Source organism: Quercus lobata, chromosome 6, assembly GCF_001633185.2.
Source record: "Quercus lobata isolate SW786 chromosome 6, ValleyOak3.0 Primary Assembly, whole genome shotgun sequence".
NCBI classification, from domain to species: domain Eukaryota; kingdom Viridiplantae; phylum Streptophyta; class Magnoliopsida; order Fagales; family Fagaceae; genus Quercus; species Quercus lobata.
The window spans coordinates 10,094,615-10,117,825 of NC_044909.1; the positions used below are offsets into that span (position 1 = coordinate 10,094,615).

The 23,211-nt window shown below is 31.7% G+C and overlaps 1 protein-coding gene across 1 annotated transcript; it reads right to left on the minus strand.

Annotated features, from left to right (window-relative positions):
* Positions 1-6,838: 6,838 nt before the first annotated feature.
* LOC115950656 (FCS-Like Zinc finger 15) lies at positions 6,839-7,659 on the minus strand. Its single transcript, XM_031067880.1, has 2 exons — positions 7,237-7,659; positions 6,839-7,080 (listed from the first exon to the last, which is right to left on the minus strand). The coding sequence occupies exons 1-2, from the start codon at positions 7,527-7,529 to the stop codon at positions 6,891-6,893; spliced, it is 483 nt and encodes a 160-aa protein (XP_030923740.1). The 5' UTR covers positions 7,530-7,659; the 3' UTR covers positions 6,839-6,890.
* Between the last annotated feature and the right edge of the window lie 15,552 nt (positions 7,660-23,211).

Here is a 23,211-nt window from a genome sequence, read left to right on the forward strand (position 1 = left end):
TTTATTGTAGCAAATTATCGAGTAATGCTATGAACTTCAACCTTTTTCACAATTTGTTTAGGTGAAAAATTATAATCAGGGTAGCATACTTTCATGAGCTTATCACTAACATCACTTTTATTATACACTAATCACAGCAAGCCACATTTATGATAAAAGTTATGAAATTTTGTGTTATTAGACTTTACTGAAAACAGTGAGGCCTGCCTAGAAGGGTATATGGATGGAAGCTTTTGAGGCCACATTGCAGACTATAAGATTTCTAGTTAGCTTGTTTGGCTTTGGTATTCCCAGATTTACCTGATATTTAGGCTTGTAGTTATACTTCTACCTATAGCACTGGATTGTGTCCAATGTCATAAGATGGCTTGTGGCTATGGCTATTCAATCTTTTGGTCATAAGAATGCTTTTGGGTCCTGTGGTTTTGTTGCTAGAGCTATTGGAAAGAATCTTCTGTCTTGAAATCTTTCAACGCACCCACAGGACCCAAAAAGAAGAAGAGGAGGTTTGGTCCAATTTGAAATTCAAGTGGGCTGTTGAGTTAGAATTACTACATATAATTGGGTTTGGAGTAGGAATTTGAGATCTTCTATAGAAATCATGTGGTGAGGCGTCTAGTCTAGTCCCACCCACCCCTTGGTGAAAGGTGTCCGCAAAGGTTATGATAATTGCTATTTATAGAAACTAGTCACAGACCCGCGCGTTGCGCGTGATTATTTTTTATGGTGATCTTATTTTTATTATTATTATTTTGTAATTTGAACTAATTTAATGAAAAGTAATGCATTTCATAATCATATTTATCACAAAATAATTTTTTTTATTATTGTAGAATTGTTTTATTTAAAATATAAAACCTTAATTATACCATAGTTGGTTGACTAATTTTTACATCTCTAAGTCAATTAAACACGTTTTGCATGCTACATGTAAACCTTCTTTTCCATAAGGGTTGAAATAATGTGCGTAATATTTTTTTTTTTTCTATGGAAGTTAAAAAGAATAAAATTCACCTTGTCTTGATGTTTTCTAAAAATTAAATTTGGAGATTCTCTTTCAATAATTGTGAAAATTCCAAGTAATAATTCAGAAGGTAATACATGTTACATGTTCATGCTTTGATTGTGTAATTGTATGATTGATTTGGGTTGTAATTTATAAGTTGAATATGGTGATGTATATCCAAAATGGCCTAACTTTGTTGTTTAGGATATTGAATATAGTGTTGTGTGTGATTTATAGAGTAGCGACGGTTGTAGTAATTAAAAATTGGTTTTTCATTGTCTTTTAAGTTAATAAAAACCTTACATCTACTTTTTTTTTTTCAAAAAACCTTTACATATTTTTTTAATGTGAATCTTTACATATACCTTAATAAGTAAACCCTATACATTTCATTTTCTTAGATGCATAAAAAAAAGACATCTATTCCATAATAATAGTAGCTAATTAGTTTTTTCATGTTCTCATTTATAACGTTTCTTACTATTATCATATTTTACTAACTGTTGATTTTCATAATAGAGGCATTAAATGAGAGTTAAATTCTTCGAACCTTTCATTAGATTTTAAAAGTCATGGTGTGTGAAGAATATAAGCATTTAAGGACTTTTTTTTATATATTTTATTATTTATAAATAATATTAAATGAAATGTCAAAAAAAAGATTTTGAAAATTTTCATCTTTATTTCTTATATATTTCTATTATTACTGAAGAACGTTTTCCTTTTAGTTTTGATAATAAATATGATTTTCTTTTTTTTTGAAAGGGGGATAATAAATATGATTTTCTGGATTAGAGTTTGATTAGTTTCAAGTTTAAATTTTGTATGATTTTATTTAATTGTTGATTATATGGTTTAATTAAGTGAATTTAACGATTTATTTATTTGCATTGTAAAGTTTATAATAACATTCGTAGGGTCATCTTTAATTAATTTTTTACTCCTTTAGCCATCAGTCTCTTTGTTTTCCAATTAACGGTTACTAATTAATTTATTTAATTGACATTTGATTTCTTTTACTAATCTCTTTCTCTCCCTCTTTGTTAACATCCTATTGTTTTCCCAAATTTGATGATAATTCTAATGTACTAAATATGCATATTGTAACGTTTATGTTTATTTTTATTTTACTCCATTTTGCTGCCATGAAGTTAGTACATCCATAACTATTAGTTTATTATTTTATGATATGTTTGGTTTGATATTACTATTATTATTATTATAAATTTAGTGTTTCTAAAATAGCATGTGTTTTGTATTCTCTTTTTCTATGAATGCATTGTAACTTTTTATGGGAATACTTTATAAGAAAATTGTTTATTCTTTTTTTTTTTTTTTTTTTTTTTTTTTTTTTTTTTTAATTTAGTGTTTTTAAATTGACATTTGTTTTGTATTTCAATTTTCCGTTGATGCATTGTAACATTGCATGGGAAGACTTTATAAGAACAACTTTTATTTATTGAATAAAATATTATACGTTTAATTTATAAAAAAAAAAAATGAGACAAAATATAAATAATTATGATATGGAGGATGTTGCTAAATTTAAATGTTGAATAAAATAATAAAAATGAAATGTATAGCAATAAACACCATATTATTTTAGTTATGCTATGTAATAAAATAATATTATATTTTTATATACTATCTTTATAATGCAATAATATAACATTTAACAACCAATAAGAATAAAAAAGATAACAACATAAAATATAAAACTAAATCGTATCAAGCTCGATTACCTGTCAATTCCAATTTTAGCAAACTAACTAACTTCTAGTAGTCTAAAACTGATTTCTGCGATACATTTGGTGGAGCTTTCAATACTGCATCAATATGTTTTGATGGTCAACCTATTACACAAAAATTGAAAAAAATATATATATACCAAAAATTGAAGGAAAATCTATATATATATATATATATATATAGAGAGAGAGAGAGAGAGAGAGAGAGAGAGAGAGAGGAGCTTTTGTGTGTGGAAAAATAGAAATTATGCATGGAATAAGAGGGAGAATGACAATTTTATAGCATGAGGATAAGAATAAGAAGAGTAAAAAATAAAGGAAGATAAAAAGATAGAATAATATTAATATTGAGAGTAGTGGGGATATGAAAAGTTGAAATGGAATGAGAAAGGTTGAAGAAAGTTAAGGTAGAGAGTAGTGGGATATGAAAAGTTAAAATGAAATTGAAAATTTAATAATAAATAAGAATAATTTAAAATAAGATAAATTAAATATGATATTTTGATTGTAATATAATAGAGTTTTTAATTCACTTTAAATGTTAAAAAATTGTATAAAAAAATTGGAAAAAAATTGATAATGACATGGCTGCTGACGTGGCTCAATGGAAGCGTAGCAACATTAAATGCTACGCTTCAGCTTTTAGTAATATATTGATTGATTGATTGATGAGAGAGAAAATGCACATCTCTAAGGGATTGCTGGAAATTGTACACAAATATATGTATTTAAGTATACATAACTAGTTGTAAGTCTCATTATAAGCTTTGGTGTTTCACTTTTGGCTATGAAAATCTTTGGACCAACCTTAGGTTTCATACATCTGGAAGCTATATGTGATGCCCAACCTGTGCTATATCGTGGGGTTTTCTGAGTGACATCAAAATAGATTCTATACTCCAGAGTTTTGAGTGTTTGACAATGCTGCCAAAGAAGGGCTTAATGTCAATATTTGGTGGGTATAAGCGGAATGCTTTTCCTATGCCATTTTTTCCTTTTCCATTTCCTTTTTTTAAGGTTTTGAATTTGTGTAGCTTGAGAAGCTATTCTTTGGTGAAAAGTGTCAAAATGCATTTTGAGTGTAGACAGTATGAATGCATTCTCCACCTCTCAAATTGATTGAAAATGCATTTCATCTTGCAAGACAAACAAGTGCCTCTCTGTCTTTTTCCAGGAATGTTATATGGACTGTAGTAGAGCATAAGGACAAATAAGTGGCAAACCCTATTTATTCCAATTTGTACATCCAATCTCTCTTTCCATTGTAGTGCTCTTTCTAGGGTTCCAAGTTCCAACTTTCATACTCAGCCCCAAAAAAAAAAAAGTTCCAACTTTCATAACTGCATGGGCACATAGGAAAGTATAAGATTCTATGGTCCTAATTCCTAATCCCCATTATCATATTCTTTTCTTTGGACCAATATTTCATGCCCACCCTTCCTACCAGCCAGCCAGGTGGGTGATTTTCACTTTTCACTTTTCACCCAGATAACTCTGTGCTTGTTAAATCCTCCTATTACCTTTTCTTATTTATTGGCCTGACATGTATGATATTTCTTCATTTTTGTATTTTATTTTTTGTTTGTTTATAGTCTCTAATTTGTGTATTTGCAAGTTCTACTTGATGCATGGCATAAATCAAGCATGATAAGGCTTAGCTCTAGTGCAATTGAGCATTGGAGTTAACATGACGTGGACATGTGGTAAAAATTAGACATATATTTGTATTGTGTAGGCTCTAGTCCACTGAAGCACTAGAGCTAAAACATGTCAAATTAAGTAAATGACTGTCCTTTGAAACTTTAATTATTGTGTACTTTGAAGTCTGAACTATTAAATTGGAAAAGTCAGATATCATATAACTTAATGGCTTTATGCAATTCTCTTTATAAAAAGAATTGACGTTCTAATATCTCCAATCCCATTGAATTGTTTGTTTTTTAACTACTGTCCATGCATGTGGATGCTTTATAAATATAAACCAAATTTTCAAAAATTATTAGGGACTTAATTTTGCAAAATTTTATCAGCAAGACCTACTACAATTGAGTAAAATAGTATACTAGTATATTACGGGTCTGTTTGGAATCCGTTTATTTTGCTAAAATTGAAATTTTTTTACTGAAAGTACTATAGATAAATGTAAAAGTTAGCTGAAATAGTATAGTAAAACTTATGAATAGTACCAAAAAGTGTAATAAAATTCATGAATAGTAGCAAAAATAAATTAACAAAATTAATCATGCTAAACTAACACTACTTCTAGTAAAGGAAATGTTCCAGCCAAAGCATCATGTTTTGATTCCAAATTACAAAAATGGAACTTGCGTGACCCATGGAATGGGAGCATAGTACAAAGATAGCCTCTGCTACTGTAGGGATGATGGTAGCCTGGGCTAATGAACAGCATTTTTTTTTTTTTTTGGGTCCTGAAGATGCTATGAATCCATTCACTTTCTTTTTTGGCTGTAAAATAGCTCTGTTGATTGATACTGACTTGGCATTTTCCCAACATACATAATGCATGGTAGTGATTTCAAAAGGAGTTCAACTTTATCAATTATCATTAGAGTGCTTATTCTTCACCGTCTCGTTTCAATGCCTTATTCTCATTGAATTCCTGGGGTATTTTATAAATAACACCCTTAAAACTTTAATACGAATTTCAATTTGGTCCTGCAACTTTGGGTTTGAACAATTAATCTCCTGTACATTAGATTTGTGGAAAATCAAACCTTTCTGGTTTTTACTAGAGTTTTCTATTAAAAACTAACGAATTTAATCAGAGGATTTATGCATAATCTTTTTATTTATTTATTTTTGGTGTCAAATTATCAATGATTTTAAGTCATGTACACATATACATATTTAAATCCAATAAATTTTTAATAAAAAACAATGAGGAGAGGTTCAATTCATCACAAACATGATGTACAAGGTGTTAATTGTTAAAATCAAAAACTCTCAAAACTAAATTGACTCTCTAGTCAAAATCCAAAGTTAATAAATGTGAAACCTCTTATTTCTCTACTTTATTTGTCACACCTTTCCTTGCTCAACATTGTTATAGTCACTAGTTTTCATTGAAAATATTTTCATATCCCAATAAATCATATCTATTCAAGAATGGGGACTGATAAACAAGACATTGATGATCAAAATCATTTCCTATCATTATTGCAGGAGACAAACATGCCCCATACAGATGCAGGGCCATTTAACAAAAAAACAAATTTAGTTTTATTCTCAGCAAAAAAAAAAAAAAAAAAAAGCTTTATTAATTTTGTAAGCCATCCAGCTCATGTGATGTATGCTTTTAAGAATGTGATGCATGTGAGATTATGAGTACTCATATAGTTAGTTGTCACTTGTCAATGCATTTCATTCCACTTAATAAAAAAAAACAAGACATTAAGCAAAAGAACAAAAAGGGGATGGGGGTTTGGGAAAAAACATTTCAAATCAAATGATTCACAGCAATAATTTTTCTTATTGGGACCATGGCATTTTGTTTTGTTCCCTAGTAGCACTAATTCTTATTCAGCCAAAAAAAAAAAAAAAAAAAGTTGTACTAATTCTCCATTTCACTATATACACACACAATTTCACTAAAATTCGCATCCAAGAAACCACTTAGGTTTGCATTGTCATCTTGCTATAAAGAACAAACACCAAAACAGTGCTTTTTCCCAAGAACAAGATTACTCCCACAACAAACCTTGGCTTAAAAAAAAAAAAAAAAAAAATCACTCAACTTTATAAATTCAAAACCATAATTAATGTACTAAAATCTAATCACGTAGAAAACTAATCAAATACCACAAATGCCCTTAAACTTTCACAAAATCCCACCCCTCCCAACCAAATTTTTTTCCTTTTATGGGCAAAAAACCAAAGCACCATCAAACCAAGTTAAAAAGGGCAAACTCAAAGTCGTAGTGGGGACTAATAAGTTAAAAATGAGACTTCTTTGTCTTCATACTAGGAAGCAGGACAAAAAGACTGAGGATATCATCGTCATTACAAAATTTATCCAAGGGTAAAACTGGAATACAAATCCAAACCCCCCCCCCCCCCCCCCAAATTTTCATTCACAATTTTTTTTTTTTTGGGTCTGATTTTCATCTTTTTCACGCTCAGTTCACAAACCCACCCGCTCGGTTTCTTGTTCCTTTGCGATGATTACGAGCACTAGAGGAAGAAGACGAAGAAGAAGAAGTGGGTTTCATTGCAGCCAATGAACAGTGATCTTTATGAAGACTTTCTTCCTCGTCCATAAAAATCTGCCTGCACCTGCACTCCACGCTACAAAAAGCCCTGTCCCCTCTGCACAATATACACATACACGTACATACACACAATACATATCACCTTAAAGATCAAAACTTTATCATAAAATAAAACTAAAACAAACCCATGATTCCAAAAACCTTAAAAAACATAAAAAAAAAAAAGATCTGGGTTTTGTAGAAGCTAGCTTACTTGTACATGTAGATGTCTTTCCCAGGCAAGAGCTTTTGGTTGCAGAGAAAGCATTGGTCAAGAAAAGTAGGTGTTGGGAAATAACTACTAGAGTGATGAGCTTGCAAAGGAGAGAGCTTGTTGTTGTTGTTGTTGTTGAGCAACATGGTGGTCTTGTTAATTACTTGTGGATGATTCTTCTTGCTAACACCACCACCACCACTACCACCACCAACTCCACCACTATTACTACCACCACTACTACTACTACCACCACTCTTTTGTGCTTCCAATACTACACTAAGTCCCACCATTATTATGATATAATATTAATTATATCCTTCTCTCTTTCTATGTGTGTGTGTATTTTCTCTATGTGGAGGAGCTTTGGTGTGGTAGTAATGGAAAGGGTTTGGTTGATAAAATTTTGAGTAAATAGAAGCAATATGGGAGAGAGAGGTACGGAACATAAGGGAGGTGTGGGACCCCTACAGCTATGGGAGCAGTAATAAGGACGATTAGCGTAGCGAACGATTTGACTGCTTTTGGTGGTTAAGTGCCACGTATAGGGCTTTAGTTTCCATTTCATTTTCATTTATTTTTGATTCTTGGGGTTGTTTTGTCTGCTTGTGTTTACGTGCTAATTTCTAATTAGAATTTGCTTGATTTGGTTTTTTTTTTCCTTTTTTCCATTATTATTAGGGAGAGAGAGAGAGAAAAAGATGTACATGTTGGCCCAGTCACAACGGTCGTGACTCGTGTGTGCTTTTTTCTGTGCCTGGTTTGCGTGATAGTTTTTTTTTCTTTTTGAGACAGAAAGAGAAGCAAATTTGTATGTTTCTTTGGCAATAAATAAATTAATATCTGTTTTTCTTTGGTGCTCTTCACTCTTCAGCCCTTGGTTTCTTAAACAAGTCTGTTGGCTAAGGATAAAATAAACCCACCAGAACAACCGTTTCTGGCTTTGCAGGAAACTCAAATTTTTAGAATTCTTTTTTATTAATTGATGCAGCTGAAAGCCATCCCATGAAAATCCCACTCCCTGATTCTGCTTCCTTTTTATATTCTTAATTCCCTCTCTCTCTTAAAATAAAATTGTAAGTTTGAATAAATGTATGAAAATCTTGCAATTTACTCAACAAATATAAGTGGTGCAAAAAATAGTACATAAGTAATGTCAGATTTAGACACAAAAAAAAAAAAAAAATCACAATTTCTTGAGGTAATAAGTTTGATTAGTTTAATGTCACTTTTATGCTAACCCCTTGTTAATATAACTTTTATTATGCATAAATCATAACACTTCAATAATAGTTAAAAAATAAAGTACTACACGTTATTAAGTTTATTAATGTTACTTTGGCTCTGACAGATAGAGCTGGATAAATTAGTAAATAGCATATGGCTCAAGTTAATTGGGTAATCACTTCCAGACTATTTTGCTGCACAACTTAGGCAGTTGATTTTTCTAATTGTGTAAACCCAACTCCAGTCCACTGATTGGCTGCACGGCATCCTTTTCACAAGTTTGAGAATCCAAATAAAATAAAGGGACATGCTAACGAGTGTTTTGAGTATTAGTTAACAATTTATTTTAGGAAAGTTTTGATATAACTTTTACGGGAAAAGAAAAAGAACTGTTAAAATATTAATTGTTTTTTTTTTTCTTTTCTAATAATTTTTTTAAATGAATTATTAATTAATGTCCTAAGGACATTCGATAGCATTTTTTTAAAATAAAAAATATAAAACACCGTCCATTGAGTGAGTGATTAACTAAGTTACTTAGTTGTAACACCTTGATTTGCATGTTGTGGTAGTAATTAATTTACGGTAGTTTGAGCTTTTTCTTGGAGTATTGCATATGGGCCGGTTTTGTCTTGTGTGAATACATCTGATCTGAACGAGACAAAGAAGCAGTCTGGATTTGTCTTTGGTGCACCAACACAAACTTCAACTAAGATTTATATATAGTAATGTTTTCAATTGGTCCTTTTTTTTTTTTTTTTTTTTTTTTTTTTTTTTTTTTTTTTTTTCACTTGGTCTTTTTGTGCCTTAGTACATTCTGTTGGTTCATGATTCTTGTAACTACCATAAAACAATGGCATTTTGTGGACTCGGGTTTATATAGAGAGAACTGAAAATTGAGAGGCACATGTGAATGACACAACCCCATTCTACCGTCGGCACTAAGCAGCACTTCATTTATGAAATAATGTAAACTTGAATAAATTCATGTTATTTGTCACCTTACATGCTGAAAATTGAGAGGCACATGTGAATGACACAACCCCATACTACCGTCGGCACTAAGCAGCACTTCATTTATGAAATAATGTAAACTTGAATAAATTCATGTAATTTGTCACCTTACATGACCAGCTATCCTATATATAGGAGGTGTAGAAAGACAAATTATTTGTGGTATCAAATAATTTATGACCTTTATCCAACAATAATCTAGCATAGATCTTGTTGCAATAATTCAATAGGTGTAAAGTGTCATATTTGCATGCATACACGTTTGTATGGTTTAAATCATCTTACCTCATCCAACAATAATCTAGTGTAGATCTTGTTGCAGTAATTTAATAGGTGTAAAGTGTCATATTTGCATGCATACACGTTTGTATGGTTTAAATCATCTTACCTCATCCAACAATAATCTAGCGTAGATCTTGTTGCAGTAATTCAAGGGTTTGACTTATCTCCAGTACTTTTTAACTGAAATCTTCTTTTGGTTTAATGAGAGATTGACACGTCATTCACTATTTAAATAAAATGTGAAAATTAAAATTCATTACCACTTGCCATTGTATATTTAAAACAAAAGGATATGTCCAATTAAAAAAGTATTGGAGGTAAGCCAAACCTATAATTCAATAGGTGTAAGGTGTCATATCTGCATACACGTTTATAAGATTTAAATCTTCTTTTCTTTGTAATTATTAATTTTTTAATATATACAAAATTGGCTACAACCTTACTCAATAAAATACAAATTATTATATATTTTGAAAATCTAATTATTGAATTGCATATTCTTTACGCTTTTAATACACATGTCAAATTTTATGTTAATCGGATATTATTTAATTACTATATGATTTATAAGTTTATATTTTATGCTTAATTTTAAACTACAAAAACTTGCTATTTAAACAATTTATTGATGATATAACTATTGATCTTTAATTTTCTAAAAATTTTGTAAGTATGAGAGATATTAGAAGAAGATATAATCTAATGGTAGATTTGTCAAAATTTACCTTTAATAAAAAAAATATTGAGTAAGATTGTAGTCTACTACAACCAATTTTGTGTATATATATATATATATATAAAGAGCTTGTAAATTAGAGAACAAAAATTCTTGATACTTGGTCTACATCAGATGCATAAAAGAGATAAGAATGTTTGACTCAGTGAAATAAATTGATTAGTCTCACGAAAACTTGCTCAAAAAGTTTGTTTAGGAAATTGGTAGGACAAGTTAGAAAGAGACTTCTGAAAACAAAAATAACATTAGTAATTTTTTACGGGAATTCTTTGTAAGCATGAGATGGCATGATATGTGTAGTCTATCCATATCTAAAAATTAAATTCTAGCATGAGTCCGAAAACACAATATAAAGCGGTTTCCAATGTTATGCATACATGGCATGCAAACGTGTCACACACACACACACACACACACACATATATATATATATATATATATATTCTCATCAATGAACATAGATGTTCTTATCTTTTGAACTACTAGATGATGCAGATTTTTAATAATGCTCAGGGGAAAAGAGTCCCCATCAAAACACAGATAATAAGCTTTGAGATGATAAAATTTTTTGTAATCTATTTTTTAACTACTTAGATGATACATTGTTATTCATACTAATAAAATTGGTATAAATAATGTTGTTCAAATCATAATTTATCACATCATAATTGTAAAAAAAAGACTGAGTAATAAAATTAGTGAAATTATATAAATAAAATAATATTGAAATACACTTTTGATCCGTAAAGTTTCAGACTGCTTTCATTTTGACCTTCTATGTTGATTCATTTTCATATTGGCTCTTTATGTTTCAAAAATTTTCATTTTTCATGAAAGACTAAATAGAAAACTTAATTAAACATAAATGATTAAAATGAAAATTTTTAAATATAAATGACCAAATAAAAAGAATCCAAAATTTTATGGCCCGAAAATGTTGTTTAGTCTAAAAATAATGTCGTTCAAATTGCAAATTTATCATATCACTAATTATCAAAAGTCTTGAAAGTTGAACTCAACTAATATATACGGTGGTTTTTCCAAAAAAAGAGGTAGTGTTCAAATCTCCTACCTCTGTTAGAACTATTGTATTATTAAAAACAATCATAATATCAAGCATTGTGAAAAAAGATTTAGAAATTTTTAGTGTCCCTAACCTTACTCAACAAAAAAGGGTTAGGTAAAAAGGAGGTGAAGCACACAGTTGAAAGTAGAAAAACCTCTCTTTTATTTGTATAACATTTCAAAGGTGCTTTGACAAAACAAATCATTAAGACCGATCGAGTTTGATAAGTAGCTACCTTTCACCGTTATCCTTACCAATAATCTTTATGTTCCAATCCAATCTCAAGTCTTATTAACCATAGGCGAAGTAACACATGCATGCCTTAATTTTAATTAATTGGAGGGTCAAAGCCTTTTATTTTAGAATACATTGCTGGCCTAACTTATAGCATACAATTATATAGGGACCTTTGACCAGAGAAAGCAGAACACACAAGTAATTAAAGTATATCACATATATACGACATACAAGTATATTCTTTTCATATATGCACTTTCTTTGTTTACCTTATCTTCATCTATCCAACCTAGATTGTTCATTAATTTGATATCAATTAAAAAAATACCAGTCAACATCTGAGATATTGGTAATTTCAAGGGATAGAATTTGAATCTGTAACATTCACTTCATAACTCTTATAATATATGGTAGGAAAAAAGAGTTAGAAAAAGTTCAAGGTGTGTTTTTTTTAATCTAAGTTTTGGATTTTTCAGATTTTAGATGTTTAATTTCTTACTTTAAACGGTTTTAGGATTTTTCAAATAGAATATTTTTGTTCCCAAAAAAAATTCTGGAGCCTACAAATAAACCTACAATATGTGTGTGTATATATATATAAACTATTCAATAATTTTATTTTTTGTATTGCGTATTGAAGAAACCTTTTTATAAAATGAAGATCCCATTCGGCTATTGAAAATGGTCTGAAACTGAATTATCTAAAATCCAATTTGTATCTCTATCTGAAAATGATTTTTACGGTTGGATTTCTTTTACTAGTCTTGATGATTTCAAAGCAGACCTACTAAATTTCCGTACGAGACTTTCCCTCCTTATCTACCCCAACTATGAATCCTAACTCTCGAGTCTTGAAGCAAGAAAATCATTTCAAAGGCAAACAAAGCATAGGTTCAATTTCAATATAGAAGGAAACTAGGGCTTGTTTTGTTGCTCACGCTTTCATTTTTCATGCCAGTCAATATCTGATTTATAAGTTCTCTTAATTTTTCTGACCTTCCCCATCATTAACCTTAGAAATAATTCACTATCTACTCACTCACAATAATGCTACGTATACAAATTTCACAATTTTTTTTAACAATTTTTGTTGAGGTGGCATATTAAAATGATTAGTGACACACCACTTTCACATTAGACCATCACAGCTATTATTACTTTATTGCACACTAATCGCAGATTGCCACCTTAGCAGCTATGAAATTTGTTGTGCAAATTTTTGACTCACATTTGGTATATAAAAGTGCATTTGTTTTGCTATGCCCTTTTTGAATTTATGATTCACATTTGGTATATTAAACTGCATTTGTTTCATTTGAGATTATTTTTGGAAAAAGAAAATAGTTTTAACTTTTAAGTGTTTGGTTGAGTTCTTGAGAATGTTTTAGAAAACATATTTTCTACTATTTTCCCTACCCTCAAACAAATATATAATAAACCAAAATATTTACATTCCAACCCAAAAATATTTTTATTTTATTTATTTATTTTTTAAGGGAGAAGTTAAGAAAGAGAGAAAGCATGACGGAGGTCGCGAAACATAGATCTACTAGGGTAGTAGGGTGGTGGCTGAGAACATACCAATGCCAACGGTGGCAAGATGGTGGTTGGGTGGGGCAACAAGTGGTTGGCAATATAGATAAACATAGATATGTGAGCCACCACAAATCGATTGGTGACATGGATGGGAGAGAGTAGCAAGGGTGTAGTGGCTAGGTGAGTCACGAAAGCTCAATTAGGTCGTGGGTGGGTCGTGATGGTCAATTAGGTCTAGTGGTTGAGTGAGGGATTCTCTTGCTCGAATGTGAATGATTTTGGAATAGAAAATTTCAGGACCGCAAATTATAGCATTAAGGGCATAAAATATTTTACACAAAAAAATTCTTTATTTTATCGACAATTTGAAATTATTTTTAAATACCCGTAAATACAAAAATTATTTTTCGAGAATCAATTTTAGTTAAAACCAACGGAGCCTGATCACTCCATAGTCACCATCCTGATGGAAGATAAACTCAGGAATGTTTTGTAGCACACCATTGAAATGCCAAACTCCTCAACCAATGGACGTGAGCCTCTTGTAAAACTCCTCAAAGTTAGTAAAATTTTATTAATTTGTTCCTTTTTTTTTTCATCAAGTAGAAATAATTTTTTTTTTTTTTTGGTGGAAAGGGGAATTTAAATTAACAAAATATTAAAAACAATATAATCTAGAGTAAACAACACTCCCATGCATGTGCCAGAAGCTGGATTACAAGACTGCATATTGCATATGCCAGAGGTTGGCTTAAAAAGTGGGTAGAATATATCACAAAAATTCTCCTTCAGCTAATTCTTTCATAGTAATTATAGACCATATCATATTTATTACATTATTTTTCACAACTATCTTACGGTTTGTGGTCAAAATTTTTCCATTATTGCTTCTGCTAACTGGTCTGCAGACTCTGCACAATGATTTTCCTTTTTTCTGGGAACACTGAAAGTTGAATTAAAGTTCAAACTGGGCCACCTCAAATAATTGGAAGAGTGAATTAAAAAAATTAAACACATTACAAGGTGAGATTTATCTTATAGTGCATGAAATGATGTCCATCTACTAGAAATAGACCACTAATATTTCAACCACCGAACTTTGTAGCCTAGTGGTACTCGGTTCACCTTGTAATCGTCAGCGTGGGATTTTATTTCCCGCAATAAACAATTACCTTAAAAAAAAAAAAAAAAAAGACTACTAATACTTTAGCCCATACATACTTTTTTTTAGATATTTCTGGGTGATGGTTACATATATTTATAGCTTGACAAATTCAACTAACATGAGACATAACTCATGAAATTTATGATAAGGATTAAGGATAAATGGAAAACGACAACCTTTTTTATTTTTTGAGAAACTGGAAAACGACAACCTGGGAGCCCATTGGAATTTTTGGCAACATATATATACAGCAACCTTACAATAAAATAGAATTGGGATTAAGGATAATAAGTACAGTCATAATCAGTACACTGAAAAACAAAAAACTAGACGCCATAAACATGAACATAATAACAAAATTAAAAAAAAAAAAATAGTGTCTGTGTGAGTCTTATCCCATAAATTCACGATCAAGGACTGAATGGGAAACTTTAGCTCTAAGGAAACGATGTCAATATATAGAGGGGCCCCAACATGAGCGGAAGAAAACAAGTGTTATAACAAAGGTGGCAAGTATAATTTGTTTGATGTAGATGAGCAAGTAAGCACAGTGTTCGATGATAAGCTCAAAGAGAAAAAAAAGAAAAGATAGAGATGGTGAGAGGGTTTTAATGCTACTTTGGAGGTAAAAGAACACTGCTTTTTCCAGGTGGTACAACTCGGAGCTACAAATAAAGGGTGAGGTGTCGCAGCAATGTGGCTTCTGGCTTTGCCTTCTCTTTTACTACAAATCCCTACTACTACTACACTACACAAAAATACAAAATTTTATTGCAGTAGCTACCGAGTACAAAGATTCCTTTATGTAAAAGCCGGCGCTACAGGGAACTGGTGTGGCTAGGGGCACGTGTTCTCTCCTGATTACTTCATATTGGTATCAAGTTAATCCACTCTACTAAGAGGAGGGTTTTCTTTTTCTTTTCTTTTTTCATGGATGATAACAGATAAGGGTTTTGTTGTAAATTGCGACCAGGATATATATATATATGGGAGGATCAGGTCATGTGAAAAAGAAACTAGGTTGACGGTTTAAGAAAGTTTAATCTGTTATTTGAAGATTTTCTTGCTTTTCTTTCTTTAATCAACATTTTCTTGCTAATTGGTTCTTCGTTAAACAACTAGTATTGAAGCATATCATTGTTATAAGTTATAACTTACAAGTAATATTCTTTCCTTCTAATTAAGGATAAGTGATTACTATATGTCTTTATCCATTTGTCCTAAAATCGTTGCTTATATCATATGTGATTTGATAATTTCGACTTTATTTATTCCGGCCAAAACTAACTTCGTTAGGCAATCATAACTCATCTTATTCTTTTCAATATAAACATCTCTATTTTATAAGACAAAAACATAACTCACCGCAAGGCAATTCTTAGTTAAAACTTTAGAAAGTAATATTGTTTAATTCTATGAAAGAAAAACTTTTTTTTTTTTTTTTTTGGCACACATTATCTCAAATTTGAAAAGATTTGCGATAACCCTATTTGAATTCCTGTTGGCCACTATGAAATCAAACTAGCTGGAAGAGTCCACGCCAACAGTATCCTCTAGAGAAACGTTAAGATTAGTAAGATCAATTTGGCCCACATTGTTGTTGTTGACTAAGAACCAAAATCCAAGAGAGAGAACACTAGTGGATGATAGACATGTGTCTAAGAGTGAACACGTGTCCACCAACTAACGTGTCCAGTGGAAATTTCCACTAGATACAAGCTGTGTCTGTTATTGTTGACTAAGAACCAAAATCCAGTACTAGACGGCAAGTGCATTCGACTAGTTGGGTGTTGAACAAACTCACCGATTTTTTATCTTTGAACCGTCTGACTCGCAATGAACAGTTTCTCCTGAACTGTGTTGGGAATTTTTTGTAGATAGATGATCTTGATTTTTAGCACTGGCTAGAGATTTGACTATGGCATGAGCTATAAATCCCATTGGAAGCTCAATACCCCTCCACAAAAAGAAAAAAAAAAAAAAAATCACCCTTGGATTACATTTCCTGCACTACATTTTTATTAATAATCACACCATTTCAAATGTTTTACTTAAATAGGGGGAGAAAAAAGGATCTCTTCTAAATCCCTACTCTTTTTAATTCCTAAAATAAACAATTTTGTGGTCACTTTTTTTTAACACCCAATAAACATGTTTTGACGCAAAATGGAAATCATGAAACTGCTAGCTAGATCTCGTTTTAATTATATGTAAAATCTTTAAATCCATGACGTGTTTTTTTGAATTCACAAGAAATACTTTGAAATTCACCGGATGAGTGAAAAATAAACTAATAACAATCTTATTAACAATAGATTTCATTTTTGTTTTATAGATTACAAGCATATTTAAAGACTACAAACCTGTTTTCCAAGTACGAATACTCCTAAATAGATCTTAATTGATACATTACCATAACAAAGTTCTAATATAACTAGGAAAGTTTTTAAAATATCTAGAATCAAGTAAATAAAATCCAAAAATCACAAAATCAACCTAATATTTTATCCCAAATCATGTTTCCTTTGGACCTTCATATTATCTCACCATAACGTCAATAAGATTGGCCTTTGGAACAAAGTTGCATCTATTTTACTTGAGAGAAAAAGAAATGGGTAGGATAAAAAATAGTATAAGATGTAACGAGTATATACAATAACTCCCTCAGATGGGGGTGGACCCTACAATTTGGGACCCACCTCCATGTGAGAGGTGGGTGTTATATATATATGTGTGTGTGTGTGTGTGTGTTTAGTGCATCAGATATTGGCTTTGCAAAGTGGAGATTCTCATAAAACCGAGATACATAGATAAAATCTTAAGAAGAAACATGTGCATCTATTATGTTGAAAACTAAAATAAAATCACTGATGTTGAATGTTTTGTAAAATGAGAAGGTAAAATAGATAAAGTAGCTTTTCGTTGTTTTAAATAGCTAAAATTATAGCTCCACTAATGTGGATACTCTAATGAGTAAGCTCCAACTTTAAAAGTTTTGTGAGTACACTAATTCTTGTCCAATGATAGTTTGTGTTCAAACTTTTATATTAGGGTTTGAATACACTAGATGGGACACAAACATTATACGCATCAATCTTGTATCCCATCCAATATCATTCTGTCCAAATAATACAGAAAGTTTGCCATTTGTACCAATAGCAGAATATTCATAAAAGTATTGAAAGATTGAATTTTAAGTTCCGCTAAAAATAAATATCTCCATCGCTTTTGGGTTGTTCCCCAATCCCCATCTCAAATCCTCATCTTGATGTTCCTTTTTAGTTGCGAAGCTAGTGTCCATTACAAGTTCTTTGTCAAGTACCCATCGCTGACTACGCACAAGGACTCTTTTGTTTCTTTTTTTGTTGGGACTTGCAACACTGGGTTAAGTTAGATTAAAGGATGGGATAATTTTAGGAATTAAACCGAAAGCTCTACAAGATAAATATAGCTTGTTTCCAAACACTGGTCACTTTATGTTAAAAACTTACACGTCATGTCAACCTCAACTTCAAACTCAGTTCCATCGTTCTCAGTGCAACACTACGCCCCATCATTCTAATCCGCCACGTGGTGGTCTATAAGAAAAACCCTTACCATCCAAATTCCAAACCATGATATATAACAGTATTTTCATGATAAATCTTGAACCACATATTAATATATTATTACTAATTTATGGTCCAGACTTGGTCATATTTATGCGGATATTCACTGGCTAGCATCAGGTAGCAGATGTTCGTTGTTTGGATGTGTAGAGCGTTCTGCTAACTCTGTAGCTCACTCTTTAGCTCGCTTTGCTAGGCTGAAAGATGAGGTTATTATTTGGATGAAGGAGCCCCCTCCTCCAGTTATTGATGCTTTGTACCTGGATTCTATTTCTCTTAATGAATGAATAATTGGTTTTGGCTTCAAAAAAAGAAATATTATTACTAATTTTGATTACCAAAAAATATTATTATTACTAATTTTAATTCGAATATATCATTAACATAATTTTTATATATATAAATAACAATTTATCAATTAAGATTTATCGGAAAATATAACAATTATGATGAGCGGTCAATCCAACTGATAAGCGGTTCCGACCAGCGGTAAGTGGACCAATTATTTTGTAACGTTGAGACAAAAAGGAGGGCCCTAGCTCCACAAGATTTTCGTAGCTAAAAAGCTTTATGATACGTGTTGACAATCCATGGATACAAGGACCAAAGTTTAAAGGCAAGTTAAAGAACTTTGAAGTCAAGCACGATTTCTTACTTTATGTTTTTGTCGGTTTCATTTTGTTTTTTGTTTTCTCCTTTGTTCCTACTTCCTATTTAGAGCTTAAGGTGTGAATCAATAGTTAGGAACTACGAATATGTATTAAGTTTGGATACGTTTATTGTTAAAAATTAAAAAAAAAATATTGAAAATATTATAATAAAATAATTTTTAAATATGTAAATAATATTGTAGGATTCAGTTTTAAAGAAAATTTTTTGAGGTTCCATACTTGCAGGTTTTATAAACAGTGTACAGGACCTAGTCAAAAAATGCAGACACGCAAAACGCAACTCACACTAGGTAAAAAAAGAAAAAAAATTATATTTGTTTATTTAATAATTAAGTCAAGTAACAAGTTCTAATATAGACTACCACCAGAGTTGAGTTTGATGGCACCTTCCCATACCAACGTGGGAGCCTCAATTCGATCCACGAGAGGGAAAGGTGAGGTAATTATGTAGTGTTTTTAACTAATAAAAAAATAAATCATAATATAAACTCAATTATTTAATTAACTAAAATTCAACCATTATAATATATTTGTGAATAAACTTATAAACATGATACTCAATTTAAAAAATATGAAATGTTATGTGTGTATCTATATATATATATTAATACAATGTTTATAAATCTAAGTTTTATAACTTCATAAATGAAATCATTTTATCTATTGTATAGTATATTTTTGGTTATAATATATTCATTAATTATTAAAATGATAGAAAATTTTAGTTGTGGTATTTTCTAAATCTGGAAAAGGAATAAAAATTTCAAATAACTTATAAACAAACTCTGATTTGTTCAATAAGAAATTATCCAAGCAAAATTAATCTCAATAGCTTAAAATATTTATAAATTAATAAGGACTCAATCTCCTTATCAATGTGGGATTAAGATTTTTACTCAAACACTAACTCCTTGCTTAAGACTCATTAGCCACATGAAATTCTCACTTATTTTCATTTGGCCTAAAATATTTACTAGAAAATAACTCTTTTTTTTTTTTGAAAAATTAAATTTTTTTCATGTGTTTGGTTGTGACCTTTAAAATTATATATATATATATATTTATATAATTTTATAATCAAGCAGAAACATTTTATGCTCTATTAGGAATTAATGGAAAATTCAACGGATGTCCTAAGAGCATTGGTTTAGGAAATAATTTTAGAAACTTTTTATGGAAAAAAAAAATTTTAACAATTTTTTTATATTTTTCATAAAAAATAATATTAAAACTTTGGTTCATTAAAAAATATCTTAAGAACATGCCTTAACCGAGGATTAAAACTCAAATAAAAAATATAATCCAACATTCCAGCCATTACAGTGGCAAATAACCTTGAAATTAGCTTGTAATTTCATACAAAGATATCTTCCAGGTTCCTATACAAAACAATATTTTATCCCAATTTAATGAACACCACTGGAGAATATACAATTACATATGGAGTTCCATGTCATCAATTTTTGAACTTCTCTTTTTGTAATTCACAAAAATAAAACAAACGCAACCAACACTACCCCCAAACAATTATGTTAAAGTGTTTTTCTATTTATCTCATCAGTTCCTTTCAACATAAAAATGACCCCATAATCCATTGGTGGTATATTGGTATTCAATGAACCATGATGATATATGGTTGGTCCCCAATCCCCATGCCAGGAGCAAAACTCCAAAGCTCCATGTACATTGTACTTATTCATTTTGGCCTTTTGGGAAATGAAAGACCAAGTACATACTTATAATGCCCAATTAGTCACCGTCAGCTTAGTTAGTTTTGATCACCATAAAGATGAAAACAAATGGAAAAATAGACATGGTCATTGTTGATCAAAAAAAGAAAAATGGTGGTGTAAAATGTAAATAAAGTGAAAAGAAGAAAAAGCTTTTCTAAAAAGGGCTTACAAGTTACAAACTTTGTTTCACAGGCTTGGACCACCAAGATTGACCTCACAACCTTTCAAAGAGGTATTGCCTCAATGACCTTCGATTACTGAGGTATTTGGCAGTTGGCATGACTTTAGTTATATTTAACTCGCAGCGCAACTCGAACCTTTTTCTTACTAAACTTCCAAGCATGGTGAGGTACTAATTTAGTTATAAGACTCTTGGCACCGTTTAAATTTGATTGTAATTTATAACTCACATATCTATGATGTTCTAGTTCCATAATAATAGCTTAATAGGTGTACTTATTGATTGGTTATTTGGTTATGTACATAAGATGACAAACTCAATCAACATTCTTTAGCTGCCTTTAGTATTTCACAGTGGAAAAAAAAAAAAATTTATAGGATCACAACTAATTCTATACCCATTTTTATAACAATTTGATGTGATTGATTGTGAGTAGTGAAAAAATAGGTCTATGTAAAAGTAACAAGTAGTCAGTTACAATCTGACACTTAAAATAGTTATGAAAATACGTGTATAATTTGTTATGGTCCTAGAATAAGGGTCTGTTTGATACATGTTTTTAAACAACAGTTTTCAGTTTTTTTGGAAATACGTGTGTAAGGACACGATTCGTGGCGGACCATAGTAGTGTCGGGTCCGCACATGAAAAAGCCCTAACAATATCATTTATAGAGCGTGGGTTCGAAAGACTAGGCCTTGATCGATAGGCGGTGGGTTTTTCGTGGTGTTCATACAAGGTTAAGTTTTCATTCACCCCTGGAGTCTTTCTCCGGGAGGTGGGCTGGGAGGCTCTATCGTTTGGCCATCTTTTTCCCCGCCCCCTCTATGGTGCACCTTTGTTTTTATTATATAGTTCGTCTTGGCTGATCCTGACCCTCCACTTGTAGGTCAGGCAGGAGCTTATTTCTATATCCATCCCATCAACCGTCCCGTCTAACTTTTTGTTAGTTGCATGGATCGAAGTTTACACCGTCCAAACGTCTTTTCTCATTAATCATCTCTGGGTATTGGTAGGCGCATTTACTGAGGATGGGACGCATTTTCCTTGGTTCAATTTCACACCCTACATCCAGATGGGCCCCATTCCGTTCACATCCCCTTGAGGGGGCTGTTTGGGGATCGCCTACACCATGGTGTTGGCCTTCCCATCGAAACTCTGGAATGCAGAGGACAGGGTAAGTTCTTAACAGTTCCTCTAGTTACCTCGGCCACTGATCATTCGTCTTCGGCAAGATATCTCCTCGGCACGGGCCCTGGGCCCAGATAGAGCTTGGGCCGGCTCGCAGACCTCTCGGATCCACAATAGCCCCTCAAAATCCTGCTCTCCGTCCCCTCGGACGGATAGGAGGGTTTTGATGACGTCAGGGATTTGCTAATGCCTATCAATCCTTGTCATCTATCGATTCTCGAGGCTTTTCCCCTGCCCAAGGCACGTTCCTAGAGCCGTTTAGAAGGCGAAACGTGGCCTCATTAAATACGGGCGGCTTGGTGCTTCCCACGTTCAACGGTGTGATGAAAATCAAACGGTAGTGATCTCCTGGCCTCTCTGGGCGGGGAAAAAGATGGCCAAACGATAGAGCCTCCCAGCCCACCTCCCGGAGAAAGACTCCAGGGGTGAATGAAAACTTAACCTTGTATGAACACCACGAAAAACCCACCACCTATCGATCAAGGCCTAGTCTTTCGAACCCACGCTCTATAAATGATATTGTTAGGGCTTTTTCATGTGCGAACCCGACACTACTACGGTCCGCCACGAATCGTGTCCTTACAACGTGTAAATAAAAAAATGTATGAAAATACGTGTAATGTTGTTTAAAAACTGAAAACATGTGTTTAAACTTACGTACTAAACCGGCCTAACTTGTTAAAAAAAAAAAAAAAAAAAACAAAAGTGTGGTGCAACGAATATTTTAAGTGGGCCTATGAGTATCTGAAGAGTCGCTTCATTTATAAGGCCCAAACTTGCAAGCCATGGTGTTTATGTGTTTTAGGTGAAATTTTTATTTTTATTATTTGTTTTTGTTTGAGTCCTTGACTAATGGCTGACTGCTTTGCCCAAAAAAGAAAAAGGACCATTGTTTGGTTGAACTTTGAGTGGGGCATGATAGTTGGGTCTGCCTTACCGACTTTAGAATTTTTTTTCTTGACGAATTTTAACGAAATGGGCTTCGTAGGCCTGAAAGCCCAAATAAATTTCTTCGGCTTCGTCTCTAAACATAAGGCTTCGATATAGTTTGTCCGGTTGTCCCTATGCTCTTACTGGTGGTAATTAAGAAATCTTAAATCTGGCTTTAAAATAAAAAAAGAACTCTTAAATCTAGCCAATGGAATAAGAAAGATCATTTTTTTTTTCTTTCTATATGAAGATTTTAAGTTTTACAAAGGATTAGTGTAGTTTTGGTCCTTTTGGAAGACCCAGCCTCTGAGCTGAAGAGGAGATAAATAAAACTTGTTACTTTAAAATAAATAAAATCTACATATTCCTTTATCAAAGAAAGATTACATTAGTGGTACAA

Coding starts and splice junctions, on each gene's coding strand:
- LOC115950656 (XM_031067880.1), bottom strand. CDS start 7,529: ATGGTGGGACTTAGTGTAGTATTGGAAGCACAAAAGAGTGGTGGTAGT. Junction 7,081..7,236: donor AAAGACATCTACATGTACAA/GTAAGCTAGCTT, acceptor TATATTGTGCAG/AGGGGACAGGGCTTTTTGTA.